The sequence below is a fragment of the Notechis scutatus genome, chromosome 2 (genome assembly GCF_049901735.1).
Source record: "Notechis scutatus isolate UNSWTSFEM ecotype Mainland chromosome 2, rNotScu1.2, whole genome shotgun sequence".
In the NCBI taxonomy this organism is placed as follows: Eukaryota; Metazoa; Chordata; class Lepidosauria; order Squamata; family Elapidae; genus Notechis; species Notechis scutatus.
Window position 1 is genome coordinate 14,504,794 of NC_142010.1, and position 17,460 is coordinate 14,522,253.

General features: G+C 43.3%; 2 protein-coding genes across 2 annotated transcripts in view; one reads left to right on the plus strand and one right to left on the minus strand.

Annotated features, from left to right (window-relative positions):
- LOC113429654 (uncharacterized) overlaps window positions 1–17,460 on the plus strand; it is a 219,888-nt gene that overhangs the window by 95,034 nt on the left and 107,394 nt on the right. The gene's annotated exons all lie outside the window — the stretch shown is intronic.
- LOC113429067 (uncharacterized) lies at window positions 4,990–6,840 on the minus strand. Its single transcript, XM_087958852.1, has 2 exons — window positions 5,494–6,840; window positions 4,990–5,235 (listed from the first exon to the last, which is right to left on the minus strand). The coding sequence occupies exons 1-2, from the start codon at window positions 5,905–5,907 to the stop codon at window positions 4,990–4,992; spliced, it is 660 nt and encodes a 219-aa protein (XP_087814978.1). The 5' UTR covers window positions 5,908–6,840.

Genomic DNA, 17,460 nt, shown 5'->3' on the forward strand with positions numbered 1-17,460 from the left:
AACCGAGATACTTTTTATCTCCCCTAATTGCTTGATCTTTATTCTCTTTCCTAATGATGCTATTATTTTATTTGCTTCATCATTAGTTTCAGTTATCAATGCAATGTCATCTGTGAATAGTAATAATAATGATACTTTCCCATTTGTCTCCCTCTTAAACAGACATGGATCGGCTAAACCAGCTTTAAATCCTATATTGTCTAGTTCCTTTACAATATACTGGTTCCATTCATAGCCTGATTGTTTAAGACCATAGAGGCTTTTCTTTAACAACCAATAATCATTATTATCCTTATTTTCACTTTTAATACCAACAGGTTTTTTCATATAAATAATATGTTTTAATGGGGGCGTGCAAGTAAGCAGTTTCCACATCTAGATGGTTAACTATATAGTTTTTACTAGCTGCCCACACTAAAGCTGCCCTCAAGGTTGCTGCCTTAAGACTAGGTGCAAACACCTCATCATAGTCATTAGCATTCTGCCTAAAACCTTGGGCTACTAACCTTGCCTTATGGATTAAATTACCATCCTTATCTGTTTTTACCTTAAAAATCCATTTGCAGCCAATGGATTTCTTTCCTACAGGTAATTTGGCATTTTCATACACTTTCATATCACTTAATGAATTCAGTTCCTTATTCATTGCTGCATACCATTTTTCTTTTTTCCTTATTAGGATACTTTTTAATTTCTTCAACAGAATTAGGAACTTGATTAATATGGCACACTGTGTTAGCCTGGTACCTATCAGGCGGTCTAGATACACGTGTAGTTCTTCTGGGAATTACAGGGCTTACAGGAGGACTTTGTTGAACTACTACCTGTTCATCTTCCTCATCCTGTTCAGCTATTGAATCTGTTTCTTCCTTTATGGGCACTATTTCATCCTGTATTTGTCTCTTTACTTTATTTTTAAAGTTACAGGGATAACTAATGGGATTTCTATAGGATTCAATAATTACATCTTTATTGGCATCCTGTTCTAATTTCTCCCATCCTTCATGTTCTAGAAATTGGGCACTAGCACTACATAACACTTTAGATGTGCCTTTTTCCCAAAATCTATATGCCCTATGGTTTGCCTGATAACCAACGAAGAAAAATCTTTTAGCTCTATGTTGCCCTTTTTTTCTGAGTTGTGCAGGAATATGCACCCATGCTGGTGCACCAAATGTGTGCAGGTAACTTAGATCAGGTTTCCTGCCATGCCATCTGGTGAATGGTATTTCACCTGTTGTTGTATTAACAACGTTGTTCAATATGTTATTAGCACACATTGTAGCCTCCCCCCACAAAGAATCAGGTAACCCAGAATCATTTAACATTGTTCTAACCATTGCCTGTAGTGTTTGGCCTCTTCTTTCAATAAAAGCGTTATGTTCTGGCCTGTATGGAGCAGACTTCTTATGCTCTATTCCAGCTACCTTAAGTCTGTTCTGGAATTTGTTATTAATAAATTCCGATTCATTATCTGTCACCAGGGTTATCAGTTGTCGTTTAGACTTTCTTTCAGCAAACCTAAGCCAATTGAAAAAATGTTGATATGTTTCAGTTTTGCTTTTCATTAAATAGCAAACCCATATCTAGAATAATGGTCCATAATGCTTAGTATATATCTAGCACCTCCCATACTGGGTTTCTTTGGACCTATTATGTCTGCAAATACTACTTCTAAAGGTTCTTTTGTTTTGAAACCATTTAGCCTATTTGCAGGCAATACCTTGCTCTTATCTTCACAGCAAACATTACAACGCAAATATTTATCACAAGGTTTTAACCTTATTCCTTCAGATAACTCAACTGTACGTTTTAGCATTTTAAAATTTACATGCCCCAAACGCCTATGCAATAAATGGATACATTCTTCATGAGGTTTTATATTATTAAATACAGTTTGAGCCTCCCCTTTCTTACTATTATCTAAGACATATAATGTTCCATTTAAAGCTGCAGTTACCCTTTTGTTATCTTTTTCAATTATGCAATTATTATCTTTAAAAGTAATTACATAACCTAATTTATCTAATACCCTTACTGAAAGCAAATTAAACTTTAGTTGCGGTACATACAACATTTTTATATCCTGGTTTATGTACGGACAACGTGCAAAACCTTGACCTTTCGCTTTCAGGTTCCAGCCATTGGCAAGTGATATATGTTGAGAACTTGTAGACATTTTTATAAATTTTGTCTTATCTCTTGTGATGCAGTGGGATGCGCCACTGTCAACCACCCATAAATTATTCTTCACATCAGAGTTGCTAAACATGGCTAGTTCAAATGCTTTCTTTGGCTTTTTTACATTCTGGCTTTTTCTCTTTTTGCAGAATCTTGCCAAATGTCCTCTGCCTCCACAATTAAAACACTTTTTAATTGTGTATGCCGTTGAAGATAAATTCTCTTCTTCCAGGTGCTGTAATTTGCTTTGCTGGTTTCTTTCAAGCTTTGAAGATAATTTCTCTTCTTTCTTATCTTCTCTCAGCTCGTCACGCCTCACGCCTTCTTCTGGCTTCTTCTAGTAGCCTGCCTGTAATCTCGGTTAATGAGAGGCTTTCTTTTGGCAATACTTCCAACGAAGTCACATAGTCATCATAGCTTTGATCTAATGAAGATAATATTATGTAGACTTGTTGCAGTTCATTAAATATAAGCTCTTTTTCTTGCAAATCTTGAAAAATGCTCTTCATACAGTTTAAATGAACTAACATATCTCCATTCCTCTGAAGATGCGTTCGAAAAAGCTTCCGTGTAAGATTTATATGTGCTCCTACACTGTCCCGAACATAAATCTTCCTGAGGTTCTCCCAGCAGTTTGCAGCATTTTCTTCTCCACGAATATGGACAAGCTGCTGATCACAGAGAGTCAGTCCTATGATGCATAAAGCCTGCTCATTCTTCAGTTTAAAGTCTTGTAACTTTTCTTTATCATCATCATTAGCAGGATCCCAGCTACTCACATCTGGTGGGTTTGCTATAATGTCCCACAATCCTTCTCTGCGTAGAAGTAAACTACATTTCATTGACCATGAAACATAGTTTGTTCCATCCAGCCTGGATATCATGGACAGTTGTGACAAATTTACTTGTGCCATTACTCTTCAGATATTTTGACTATTTTAAACTAATTAAAACAGTTTGTTTTTACAGTAATGTGCAACTCACACCAACTCTCTCTGCTATATCCTGGTTAGTTAGACTATGCTGCTGGGCCCATAACCAACGTTAGGGTTTGGGGATTAACCCCTAGAAGAGTATTGCAGCAGTAGTCAAGCCAGGAAGCCAAAGGAGAGCGGAAGAGCCCCAGAGTATACACACACTGAACACAAACACTGTTTGTAGTTTAAATAGTTTTTAATCCAATTAGAGTTTAAAGCATTGTCATTCAGTCCATTAAGTCATTCACAGTATTTCCATCCAGTAAGACTCACTAGTATAGTCCAAGTTAAGAGTCCTTGCAATATCTTTATCAGCCGATAAAGATATCTTCTCCTCCTCCGGTTTCACTCTCCAGAGAAACAAACACTGGATATTCAGTAGAATTACGCAGTAAATCAGCAAACAGTAGCAAACAATAACAGTTCAGTTACAGGCACTCACAGTCAGTAATCACAGTTAGTCACAGTAAGACACAGTTAGTCGCAGCAACACACAGTTAGTCGCAGCAGCACACAGTTACAGTAAGTTTTCCAGCTTCTAATGCTTCCTTATATTGTAACTTCTAACCGCACCCTTAATCGGCTAATTGCCTGCTGCATTGTGCTTAAAGTGATAAGCACTTAAACCATGATATCTAAGTTTTATATATTTATTCACCCAAACCATATTTGGTATCAATATTATACCTAACACCATCGACCATGGGATTCTCCTTGGGCGGCTTCAGGGGAGGGAATCGGAGGCTTTGCGTTATCCTGGTTCACTTTGTTCCTCTGTGGCCACTCTCGGTCAGTGTTGATAGGAGGGAGAGAACCAGCCCTCACCCTCTGCTTTACGGAGTTCTGCAGGGCTCGGTACTCTCTCCGCTCCTGTTCAACATTTATATGAAGCCGCTGGATGAGATCATCCCACACCATGGACTGAGGTATCACCAATATGCTGATGATACTCAGCAGTATGTCTCGGGCCGTGGTGAGTTAAGTGTCCTCCATCTTGCAGTGCCTGGGGCTGGATGGGGAGCCACAGGTTGAAACTAAACCCTTGCAAGACTGTGTCGCTCTGGGTTTGGGGTTTGTTGGCTCAGGTAGAATTGCCACCTTTAGTCTTGGATGGGGTGGCACTACCCCAAACAGACCCTGTGTGTAATCTAGGGGTTTTCCTGGACCCACGACTCCTGCTTGAAGAGCAGGTGGCAGTCGTGGCTAGGAGGACCTTTGCAAAACTTCGAGTTGTTTGCCAGTTACACCCTTTCCTGGACCAACAGTCCCTACTCACAGTCACTCATACCCTAGTCACTTCCCATCTTGACTACTGCAATGCCCTCTACATCTGGAGTCCCCAGTTGGTGCAAAATGCAACGGCCCACATGGTTTTGTGCAGACCCCGGTTTTTAAGGGTTTTTAAAAATGGTAATGTGGCAATGTGATTTTTCATTAGCCTTGTACAATTGTGAGTCAAAGATTTACCAAAAAAAAAAAAAAGGGTCTCAAGCAGTTCCTGCCACTGTGGTATGTTTATTCCTATTTCTTCAAGGAGTTTTTAAAAACTGCTCCTTGTAAACTCCAAGATGGAGGAGTATCTAGCAGAACAAGATAACTAGAAGAAGCTATGCTGGTTGACAGTAACTTGAACCTGCTATTCTGCTCTCCATGTTGTGGAAGAACACAGAAATAATCCAGGCCAAACAAGGGGGGGAAACAGAAGGAGAGAGCCCTATGCACACCCACTTCCCTTCCTGAAAGGATAATACAAATCTAATATCTTTTCCCTTTCTTACTTGATTTGGAGGTTTAACCGCTGTTTGATCTCCATCGTAAAAACCATAAAGCTTCATTCTTTGTTTCTCTGTAAGGAATAAATAATTTCAAAATGCATAATTAACAAAATAGGGGGAGGTATTCTATAGGAGAGAAGAGAGAGCGAAGGGAAGACAGATGGGGAATTGGAGGATCTTCCATTACCTCCTGAGATATCCTGGCTTTGATCTTCCCAAGGGATCCTCCTGAAAAATAGCTCCTGAGGGGGATTTGATGGGTTCTTCTTTCCCTCAGGATCTCTGATCTCCACAGTGCAGCACTTCAAATAAGAGGAAGAAAGAAAAAAGCAGAATTAATGTACATCACAAGAAATAAAGTGGATTCTAATACTTGGAACACAACCTCAAAGCCCCCAATATCCATCCGTGTGGCTGAGTGAGAAAACAATGGAACAATGTCCCACAAGAACTGGAGAATTGCCTCTTATTATGAACGTGGGAGAAGTTTGGGAAGGAGGGGTGAAGCATTCAAACACTCTCTCTATTTATTCCCTTCCGAGCTTCCTGAAGTCTCCCACCTGCTGCTGGAACTGCTCCTTCTGCTCCTCCGCCTGGCTCAGGAGGAAGCCTTCCACCAGGGCCACCGCCTGCGAGCTGCTCTCTGCTCCACACTCCCGCACCCAGCCCTCCATCTCTGGAGGCAGGAGAGTCAGGAGCCGCTCCAGAACCACCAGGTCCAGCATCTGGGCTTTGCTGTGTTTTCCTGGGCTCAGCCATCGCCTGCACAAATCATGGAGTCGGCTGCAAAGTCCTCGGGGACCCTCAGCCTCCTGGCATTGGATGGAGGTCCAGGGCGGAACTTCTGAAGGGAGGATGGTTCCCTCCTGCAGGACCTTCTGTCCGGTTCTGGTCCAGCTCTCCCCACAGTTCCCAGGCTGAAGAGCCGCGGGGCCTCTTCTGCTCCCCTCCTTAGGCAAAGGGGGTGTCTCCATCCTTCGTCTCTCTGGCAGAGCAACTCCAAAGTGCCCCAGGGGCCTCTTCCTTTATGGGACCATTTTTTGGGTCGCAGTACAAATCCCTGCCAGTCCTTCTGCTCCCTCCCTCCTTTCCCCCACAGAGGAAATCCTGGCCTGCAAAGGCTGCCGAGGGCTCCGAGGTTCCGGATCTGGGAGGGAGAGAAAAACCGACGCCCAGGATCAGAAAGGGGGATTCAGCCCCTGCACCCCCTTCCCCCAATCTGCCCGCAGCCTCAAGCGGCGCCTCCCAGCATTGCGCCCCCCCGAGCAGGGCCGGGAAGGAGGCAGCTGCAGAGGCCGCCCCTTCCGTTTCTCTCCCCCTCCGGAGACAGGAGACAGGGGAGCCCGATGCGAATCCTGCCTCCTCCTTCTCCTCGCCCGGCTTCTCTCCTCTCCTGCTGGGCCTCCGCCAGCCGCCCTCCCCCCCTTCGCATGCAGAGGGCGGCTGGGGAGTATGGGACCCGGGAAGAGCCCCCCACCCACCTGGGGCACGTCTGAATGTCCTCCCGCCACTCTCCCGCAGCCTCTTCTTTTCCTTCGGCGCTCCAGGGGTTGAGAAGAGCGAGTGCCGTGTCCTAGAGAGGAAACGCTCAGTGATGTCACTTCCTTCGCCGCCGCCTCTAGGAAGGCCGCCGTGACGTTCACCCTCCAGTGGCCCAATGGGGAAGCGCCTTGGTGTTCCCTTACCTTGGCGGAGGGCGCCCCCTGGTGGACTTGGGGCAAAGGGCCAGGAGGGTAGAAAGGGCGGGAAAGAGGAGCGCATGTGAGGGGGCGGGGATGATGGGCTTGGGAGTAGCAGGAAAGGCTCCTCTCCGTGGCTCCCTGTCAAGGACTTGAGAGGCGGTTCTTTCTCTGCCTTCCTCTCCTTCCTGCCTAGTAACTGTCGGTGGAGACGGAGGGAAAAAGCCTGGGGGGAATCAGAACTCGCCTCCTGAGGGCTGTGGAGATCCGAGGAGGCCTCGAAAGGCTGTGGAGTCCCCTCAGAAACGGCCGGGCGGTGGGAAGAGGAGGACTGGGAGTGTCGCTTGGACGCCAGCTCGTGTCTGGCGGGGGAGGCGGGAGGCGGGCGGGCAGGGACAGGGTTGCCAGATTGCAGCTTGGCTCTGCGGCCAAACTCAAGTCAAAATACGGCCAAATTCGGCCAAATTATTTTCTCTCACGGTCAAATTTTCCCGCCAAATTTTTTTATGCAATATAACATGAGGATATATTGGTTTTTGTTTTTTTAACTGTTTTTAAATAATCAAATCATAAAAAATAGTCAACCAGGGCGCTCAGGATCGCGTGCAGCACTCACCCATCTCCTCCGGCACCTCCCGTGCTCTGTTTCGCGCCTGCCTCTCCTCCTCCTCCTCCTCCTCGCTGGCTCGTTCTCTCTCGTTCCCCAAGCGGCGCCCCTTGCACGAAGGTTGGGGGGGCGCGTCCGATGTGCAGCTCCGGGCAGAGGGGAAAGGGAGCGAGAGCGAGAGAGAAGCGTGTGAGCCGAAAGCTCGAGTAGGGTGGAATGAAGGGGCTCAGATCCCGATCCAGACCCCTCGCAGGAGCCCCCAAAAGCAGCCCTGCGCTTGTCTGGGGTGCCGGAGGGGCGCTGGGGCCATGGCTCGGCAGCGGCGGTGGAGCTGTCAGCCGGGGGAGGACAAGGGTACGCGATGAAAGGCACCAGGCGGAGGCAAAGGCAGTCGCCGCCCGAAACAACGGGAGAGGAGAAGAGAAGAGAGCGAAAGAGACGAGAATCCTAAAACACACAGGGCAGAATGTTGCTTTAGCCAAGCTACACAGTGAATATCTACTAAAAGGTTGACTGGTTTAATATGGATTTATTCCCAGGTAATTGAAAGTCTTATTTCAGCTGGAAGAATTCTAGACAGTGCTCTGCTTGCCAAGCACCTTCACAAAAGCAAAAAATACACTGCGTTGTTTCCCTGTGTCATATAATCTATAAATGTGGGTATACGCATAATTTTGTATTTTTATTTATTACTTTATTTTAGTGGTACTACCTGATACAAGCCATGAAATAAGACTTTAGGGTATAGCGTTTTGCTTATCTTGAGTTTATCAATTAAGCGCGCCCGACCCTCCGTGTCCATGCAAAAGCAAAAAATAACCCCTAACACTCCTAAAGAGGATTTAGTTCAGCAAAAAGTAATGGAATGTGCAGAAATGGACATGCACGTTACAAATGAAAGAGGAGGACTCCCGAGTATCTACTGATCAACCCAAAATAGCACCATTTGGTACCAAATATAAATTGAAATGCAAATAAAGACCCTTCATACAAATTAAAACTCTTGATAAACTCAAGATGAGCAAAACGCTATACCCTAAAGTCTGTGAGAAGGTACAAAGGAGGAGTTGAAGGTGGCGGGGAGAAGCGGGGGACGGCTGGCTGGCCGGTCGCTCGGCTCGCCTTGCCTTGGTCATGCGTGCTGATGGCGGTACCGGTCCGTGGAACATTTTGTATCGGGCCGCAAAGAATGAATAATTGTGAAACTGGTCCCTGGTACAAAAAAGGTTGGGGACCACTGATCTAGTCCAACCCCCTCCTCAGGCAGGAAACCCTTCAGATCGTTTCAGACAAGATGGGCACCATAAAAAATGTAACATAAAGACAAATATCTTATGCCTCCCTCTCTCTCTCTCTCTCTCTCTCTCTCTTCCTTTGAGGGGGCGATATGGGGAGGGGGAACAATGGGGACATCCAAATGGATCCTTCTGGGGTCTCCCAGCCCCTCCCACCCATCAACCCCCACCTCCTTTGGTTACCCCCAACTTTTCCCCTCCCCCTAATCTTCAGCCCTTCTAGGATTTGGGGCTCCCTCTTCTCCCCCCCCAAAAGCCCCCCAAAGACCACCTCAAAGGGAGGGTCTCCAGCCCCTTTACAGTAGTAGATCTGTGGGGGGGACAATTGAGGGGGACAATTCAGAACTTCCCCCCATTCATCAGTCCACCTCCCCGTGGCTCCCCCTCCCCGGTCCTGATCGGGCAGTGGGAGATTATGGGGAGGGGGAGTCTTGGTCTCCTCCCCAAATTCAGCCCTTCCCCAGAAGGGACCGAGGCTGAAATCCAGCCTCGGGGGGGCGAATGGGAATTTGTGAAGCTGTAAAAATTCTATTTTTCTTCCACTTTTGGTGGCATTTGTGGATTCAAGCTCTGGAAATGCCTCAGTTTCCCTCTTTCGCTTTGTGCCTCCTTCCTCTTTCCAGGCAACCGACTTCGGGGGCTCCGGATCCAGATCTAAATCGGGGCCTGGAAGGTCCCACTCCCACCCAGTAACGGGGCTGGTGGTGATGGGGTCCGACTGCGTCTCGTCTCAGTTCAACCGCCTTCCACTGTCACTAGGAAGGGAGACGGCGATCCCTCTTCGTCCCCTTGGGTGAAGTGGGGGGGAGGGAGGGAGTGGAGACCACGCGGAGATCAAGGCTGCTCAGGCTCCCGCAACTCTTGCCTTTTCCCATTACGGGGGTCTCTTACCCTTTTCTTCCCCCAGGAGCCTTGACGGCCCCTCCCAGCCCCTCTCATCCTTCCCCGCCCAGCTCCCTCGGGTTTCTCCTTCCCCCCTTCGCTTCCGGGGATCTGGGCCAGCGTCCCCACCAGCAGCACCAGGGGGAGCCCAGCAGAGCCCAAGAATGCCACCCCACAAGCGCCCCCCAAGGAAAGTGGAGAAAGACACGGAGGCTCCCAACCCCAGAGTCGGAATGGGGGTGGGGGGAAGTGTCTGGATTGGGGAGGGGCGATTTCCTCTAACTTCGGGATTGGGAGGGTCCATGAAAGTGGAAGGACCAATGGGAATTCTTCTCATACGTCATCGGTATCCGGGCAGATTCTCCCTTGACTTCCTCAGATGGAGAAGGTCGTTCGTTGCAGAGGGCGAAGCGAAAGGGGGAGGGGGGAATCTTTTTAGTCTTGGGGGGCCGCTGGTCAAGGGGGGGTTCAGGCCAGCCCTGGAGGGGAGTATGGACTTCCTTTTGCCCTCCCCCCACCAATCCGGCGTGGATAGGGCTGCAATGGATGGGAGAAGGGGAGGCGCAGCCCCACAACCAGCAAAGACTTGGGGGTCTCTTAGCCGGTTTGATTGGGGAGTCCTTGGGCGCCTTCACACACACACACACACACACACACACTTGGGGTCACTGCCCTCCTACCCCCCCCCCTCGGAATCTTCTGCCTTTGGCTCCCTTCCTGGCAAAGGGGCTGCCGGAGGGCCGGTTCTACCCCCAGCACTGTGGGGTTTTCTGACCCACCGCAAATACTGGTAGCAGCTCGGTTTTTGGTTCAAGGATCGCTGTTGTGGATCTCAATAAGATGTCTGTCTGTCTGTCAACTTATTCTCCAAAGCCCCGGAAGGCAGGAGGACAAAGGACGCAAGGAAACTGACCAAGGAGAGATTCCCTTCCTGGCCTTGAGGGCCATCAACCAGTGGAACAGGAGTTGCCTTCAGAAGTTGTGGGATCTTTCAAGAAGAGCCTGGACTGCCCCCTGTCAGAAAGGGTGCAAAATCTCCTGCTTTGGGGGTGGGTGGGGTTGGACTAATGACCTCCAGTGTCCCTTCCAGCTCTGTTAATCTGTTAAAGAGATGGTCTGAAATGGAATAGGGTTTCCTGCCTGAGAAGGGGGTTGGAGTAGAAGACCTCAAAGGTCCCTTCCAACTCTGTTATTCTGTTGCATGCTGTTCTGTTCTTCCGTCCCTCCCTTCCTTCCACTTTGTTAAACTCACTGGGAGAAAAACCTGGGGCAGTTTGGGAACATAAGCGGACATCTAGTTCATCCCTGGCATGTACATAGGGGAAAGTCTAGTTGAGAATCGTGAAGAGAGCAAAGAAAGTGGGGGGTCCCCGCAGGGCCTGCCATGATCCCCCCCTTGAGCTGCAGCACCCAGACTGAAGGGATCCCCCCGACCACTTTCACTTTCGTTCCATGCTTCGAACTACCTCCTCCTTCAGGTGAAGCCACAAAGGACTCTGCCCGGAGACTGATGACGCTGAAGCAGGGAGAATTCCCATTGGTGCTCCAGCTCGTTGTGGCCCCTCCCGGCTCAAAAGTCCGAGGAAACCACACACACACACACACACACACACACACACAGACGTGTTCATTTCATGTGTAGATTCTGCCGTGGGAAGAGCTGCTGCACTACATGACAAGGGTGGGGGTAGAGAGGTAGCGAGGGGAAGTCGGGGGTCACCCACAAACACCCCCAAACGGGAGAGAAGCCCCGGAAAACCCTCCGCTAAACCAGAGAGAGGCGCTGCTTTGCTTCGGGGGAGAAAAAGGCGATTCCCCTTCTTGAGACCCGCGTCTCCCTTGCTCGGAACGTCTGGATGAAGCGGCTCCTTCCGGTCTCCCGCCCCTCCAACCCCCCTTTCCTTCCTTCTGTGGATCAGGAGGACCCCCTTTTCCTCGCAAAGCGGCCCCGAATCGGAGATCCCGGAGTGAAGTTTGGGCCGTTTCTCCTCCGCTTCCCGCTCTTTTCCTCGGAGAACTTTCCACAGGGGTTGGACTAGATGATCTCCAGGGTTCCTCCCAACGCTGTTCATCTGCTATCTGGCCACCATCTCAAGCCGTATAAGAATCTATATACTTTTTTTCTGCAGAAAAACAAAATACATGCAAAGTAAAACACCTTGGAAGGAATTTCGTCGGTATCAAAGGGCGGATCTGGAGCTTTTAACCCAGGGAATCTCCGCCTCTTTCGGCCGTGGAGCAGGAAGCGCCCCTGAACCAAAGGGGCCAAACTCCCCTCCGAAGTCCCGGAAGACAAGAAGCAATGGAGGGGGGGAGGAAGGGCGGAGCTGAAGTCGCTACGATCTGGCTTGCAATCTCGGAGCTCTGAGATTGCAGCCGATATCTTAACCCCTGGTCGGTCCAAACGGACCTAAACCGTCCCGTAGAGACGGTGACAGCGAAGGGCGCATCCTGTGGGTCCCAGGGACACCGCAAAGTCCCTGGTCGATTCAGGAGAAGCCCTTTTTGCCAGCGGCGGAGAGGCAGTCATCAAAGCTGCTGAAGTCGGGACAGCTCCGGAACGGAAGAGGCTGAAAGTGAAAGTGGCTTGGTGAGAACTGTTTTTTTTTTTTTTTAAACTATTATTCTGAGATTTGAAAGGACACCTTAAGAAAAAGAAAAAAATCTGTAAAAGTTTTGACGGAACTGAATAAGCGGCGGTTTTTAAATGGAAACGTCAAAGTGAGGCTTGGCTTTTTACTTTTTTACTTTCTTTATTCCTGGACTTCTATTGCGATTTAAGCATTTGTTAACTGGACTGGTTTTTCTTTTATATATATATATATCTATTTTTTTCTTCTCCTTTTTGATTTTTTAACTTTTTAGATTAGAGGCTCCCTTTAGTTATTTTTCTTTTTTTTTACATATATACTCTCTTCTTTTTTTAAAAACTTCTATTACGTTTAGTCTGGGAAAGTGAGAACAAAGAAACTTTGTAAGACTGCCAACTAGAGGCTTGAAAATATTTTAGTTGAAGTTGAGAGAACTGTGAAAGGCTCCCCTTTCAAGGACATTGCAACTTGATAAGATAGAGGGAAGAACACGGGAGAGTGTTGTTACAGGTGTTCTTCTGGCTTTCTATCAACAATTGAAGCTTGGCTTTGAAGCTTGTGGAGAAAAGACTTTTAATAAGAGCCTTGGATAATTAAATAAAGTGCAGTGTGTTCTTTTTATTTTTTTTTAGTTGTGTTACCCCCTCCTTACCAGCTCTACTGTACTCCTTTCTTTAAAAAAAAAACTTTTATTTTTGTAATATTCTTACTTTTGCTTTTTATTTTAAAGGGAAAGCCTCAAATTTTTCCTTTTTTTTCATTGGGATCTTTGCTTTTTCCATCCATATTTTTGGTTTATTTTTATGGTTTTTTTATTTTTATTTTTGAGATTTCTTAATTGGATTAAGGTGTGAAGAACCTGAAGAAATTTTTCTCTCATCTTTTTTTTATTATTATTGGGCTTTTTTCTTCTTATTATTTTTATCCTCTATCTTGGATTACAATTGATTATTTCATAATTGGATTAGGGTTCAGAAGAACCTGAAGAATTTTTCTCCCCCCCCTTTTTTTCTTTTACTACCATTGGGCCTTTTACTCTCTACCACTTTTATTTCCCACCTTGGATTATAATTGGCTACTTCACTAATCGGATTAATTTGAAGATTTTGAATCATTCAAAATGAGTAGGAAACTCATACCTTCTGGCGCCTCAACTTCTACTTCTGCCTCCCCACCATCTGGAGGACAACATTTAATTCAGACAATGTTAAAGCAAGATAAAGAACAAGAAAAAGTGACTCTACAGATGATTATGCAAGGAATCCAAGACCTTAAAACAAGATCAGATACCATTGAAAAGAGAATAGAGAACATTGAACAAAGAACAGAGAACATTGAACAAAGAACAGAGAACATTGAACAAAGAACAGAGAACAGAGAACACTGAACAAAGAACAGGGAAGACCGATGAAAAAATTGAAAATATTCAACAAATGATGGCGAAATATGATGAGAGATTCCAAAAAATTGAAGAAGAAGACAAACAAAGAGACAAGAAGATTGGAAACATTGACAGTAGATTAACAGTGGTTGAACAAGATAAAAGTGGGATGCTGAAGTGGGAGATGGACAGATCAGAATTCTATCTCAGATTTCAAAACATAGAGGAAGAAAAAGGACAAAATCTAGCTGCGATAATGATAGAAATACTGGCTGAAGCTTTGGAAATAACAGAGGAGAAGATGATGGATGGAGTAGATGACGTATACCGAGTTTTTACAAGATATGCGATGAGAAACAACCTACCAAGAGAAGTTCACATCAGATTTACAAAAAAAGCCATTAAAACACAAATATTACAAGTGGCAAGAGAGAAAACGTTGAAATACAAAGGCAAGGAGATTGTGGTCTTAAGACAAATACCTAGAAGAGTGAGAGAGATGAGAAGAGAATACCGATTTCTGACTAAAATGTTATTGATAAAAGAGGTGAATTATAGATGGCTGATTCCAGAAGGACTAATGTTTACATGGCAAGAACAGAGACATAGAATTGATTCAATTGAGAAAGCAGAATTATTCTATGCAGAATTTTTTGGAAGGAGAGAGGAAGAGGCAGAAAAAGAGATCTTACTAATTGAATTCTAAGAGGTCAATGGAATTGTAGACAATAAATTGGACTATACAGCAACAACAACAAAGCAAAACAGAAAGACTCTCCCTAAATCCTTTTTTAAAATGATAGATGAAATAAATTTAAAAGATATATGGAGAGAAAGAAATGCTAAAACTAAACAATATACTTTTTATTCAAATAGACACGTATCATGGTCCAGAATAGATATGATTTGGATCTCAACAGAACTAATATCTAACATTCAAGAAACAAACATTGAAAGAAGTACTTGGGCAGACCACAATCCAATGACAATTAAATGGAAAGGATAAAAAAGAAGATCGAGATGGACGTTAAATAATACTATTTTAAAGGAAAAAGACTTTACACAATGGATGGAGAAAGAATTGGCCTTTTTCTTTAGAGAAAATAAAAAAGAAGATACTTCAATCCAGAATGTCTGGGACACAATGAAGGCATATGCTAGAGGTTTGATAATAGACTATATAAGGAAAAAGAACATTAGGAAAAGGCAAGCCACTAAAGTTTTAGAAGATGAGCATAAAAGATTTGAAAAACGACTACAGAAAAAAGACATTAAACTAAAATTGGACATAATTAAACATAAAATGGGTCAAATAGAGAAAGAAGAATTGGCACAGAAGATTAGAAGTGCTAAACAGAACTACTTTGAAGATGCAAATAAACCAGGTAGATGGTTAGCATACAAATTGAGAAAGGAGAAAGAATCAAGGAAAATATTGCAGTTAATAGATGATCAAGGCCAAGTTTGCTATGGCAATAAAGAGAAAAAGGAAATTATTCGAGACTTCTATGGGCAACTCTATAAGCAAGAGAATATTGATGAGGAAAGAGTCAAACAGTACCTACAGAATGCTAATCTACCTAAGATACCTAAAGAGACTGAAAAAATGTTAGAAAGTAATATAACAATGATGGAATTAACTGAAGCACTTAAGAAGCAAAATAATGGAAAAGCACCAGGTCCAGATGGGCTTCCGGCAGAATTTTATAAAACACTACAGGAATCGTTGAGCCTTCCATTGCTAGAAGTCATGAACGAAGTTATGTTAAAGAAGATGATACCTAAAACATGGTCAGAAGCCTATATTACACTTATTCCAAAAGAAGAGGCTGATCTATTGCAAATTAAGAATTATAGACCTATTTCTTTACTAAATACAGACTATAAAATTTTTGCTTCAATTTTGGCAGAAAGACTTAAAAAATACTTAAATAACTTTATTCATCCAGATCAAAATGGATTTCTGCCAAAGAGACAAATCACAGACAATATGAAAGTAATTTTGGACACTTTGGAATATTATGAGGCACATCCCGAAAAGCAAATGGCTTTGATATTCTTAGATGCGCAAAAGGCATTTGATAATGTGAATTGGAGATTCATGTTATTATTATTGGAACAGATGGGTTTCGCCAGAAAATTTATTCAAGCAATAGAAACCATATACCATAAGCAAACGGCAAAGGTAATGATAGAGGGAGAATTCACAGATTCTATCAATATAAGAAAAGGTACAAGACAAGGATGTCCACTATCACCTTTGCTATTTGTATTAACTTTGGAAGTGTTAAATAGAAATATTAGAGATGATAAAAGTATAAAAGGAATGAAAATCAAAAAGGAAAAATTTAAATTGCAAGCCTTTGCGGATGATTTGGCCTTTATTTTGGAAGACCCTTTAGAAACAGCTCCAAAATTATTGAAAAAGATAGAGACATATGGTGAGGTGGCTGGTTTGAAAATAAATAAAGATAAAACAAAGATTTTGACAAAGAATATGCTACTAAGACAAAGAGAAGAACTGGCAGACCTGTTGAAAATTCAAGTCACGAATAAGGTTAAGTATTTGGGGATACATTTGACACCAAGATGTAGTACATTAAAAGAGAACAATTACATTAAACTTAAACAACAGATACTGTTAGATTTGATGAAATGGGAAAATCTACAATTGTCATTAATAGGGAGAATCTCAACAATCAAGATGAATATCCTACCCAGAATCTTATACTTGTTTCAAACAATACCAATTAGGCTTGGAAAAGACTATTTTGAAGATTTAAATAAAATTGTGTTGAAGTATATATGGCAAGGTAAAAAAGTGAGAATAAAGTTCAAACTTTTACAAGATGCTAGAATTAGAGGAGGATTTGGTTTGCCTAATTGGGAGTTGTACTATCAAGCTGTAAATTTGATGTGGGCTAAGGAATGGATAACATTAAGAAAGACTAGATTGTTGACACTAGAAGGACATGATTTGTTGTTGGGCTGGCATGCTTTTTTATGGTATAAGGGAACTAAAACACAGGGCTATTTTAGAAGACATCATATATGGGAGTCTTTGTGGTTAAATTGGGGGAAGATTAAAAGACAATGTTATTTGAAAATTCCAGTTTGGTTATCGACTATTGAAGCATTTTCCTATCCTATAATATACAAGAAGGAACAAACAGTTAGATATGGGGAAATACTGGATGAAAAGGGTGAACTTAAATCGATGCAAAATTTAGAGGAACAAGGTATAAAGATGAATTGGTTTTCATATGCGCAAATACATTCAAGGTATGATTAAGATTTTAAAACAGAAGGATTCTATGATAAATTGACTGATTTAGATAAGATTTTGACAGGTACTGATGAAAAGGTGATTAAAAAATTATATGGTTACTTATTGGAAATTAAATTAGAGGAAGAACAAGTTAAAGAAACTATGATTGCTTGGGGGAAGAGTTTTGGATATGGGATGATCTAGAGAAATGGCAAAAATTGTGGTCTCAAAATTATAAAATGACAATGTCAACAGCATATAAAGAAAGTTTGTATAAGATGTTTTACAGGTGGCATTTTCCCCCGACAAGAATAGCAAGAATGTTCAAGAATAAATCTGAAAAATGTTGGAAATGTCATCAGATACCTGGTTCATATTACCATATGTGGTGGACTTGTGAGGACGCTAGAAAATACTGGACCAAAATTCGCATGTGGTTGGAAAAAATGACAAAGAAACATATAGACTTGAAACCAGAGATATTTTTATTGGGAATTTTACCTGATACATACAGTAAAGATTTAAAATATTTGATTGTAAATGTATTAACAGCGGCTAGGATTGTATTTGCTAAAAATTGGAAAAATGAGAAAATTCCATCACAGGAGGAAATTATTAAGAAAATATTGGAATGTGCTGAAATGAGTAGATTGGCATTTGAAATTAGAGAACAAGAAGATAAACCATTTTATAAAATTTGGGATCTTTTTTTATCAATGGTTAGATAATAAAATACAATAATAGAGTACTTAGAATTTTAAAAAATAATGAACATATAAAGATGTATTTTTTCTTTGTTATCATATCTATAAAATGTTTTTAGG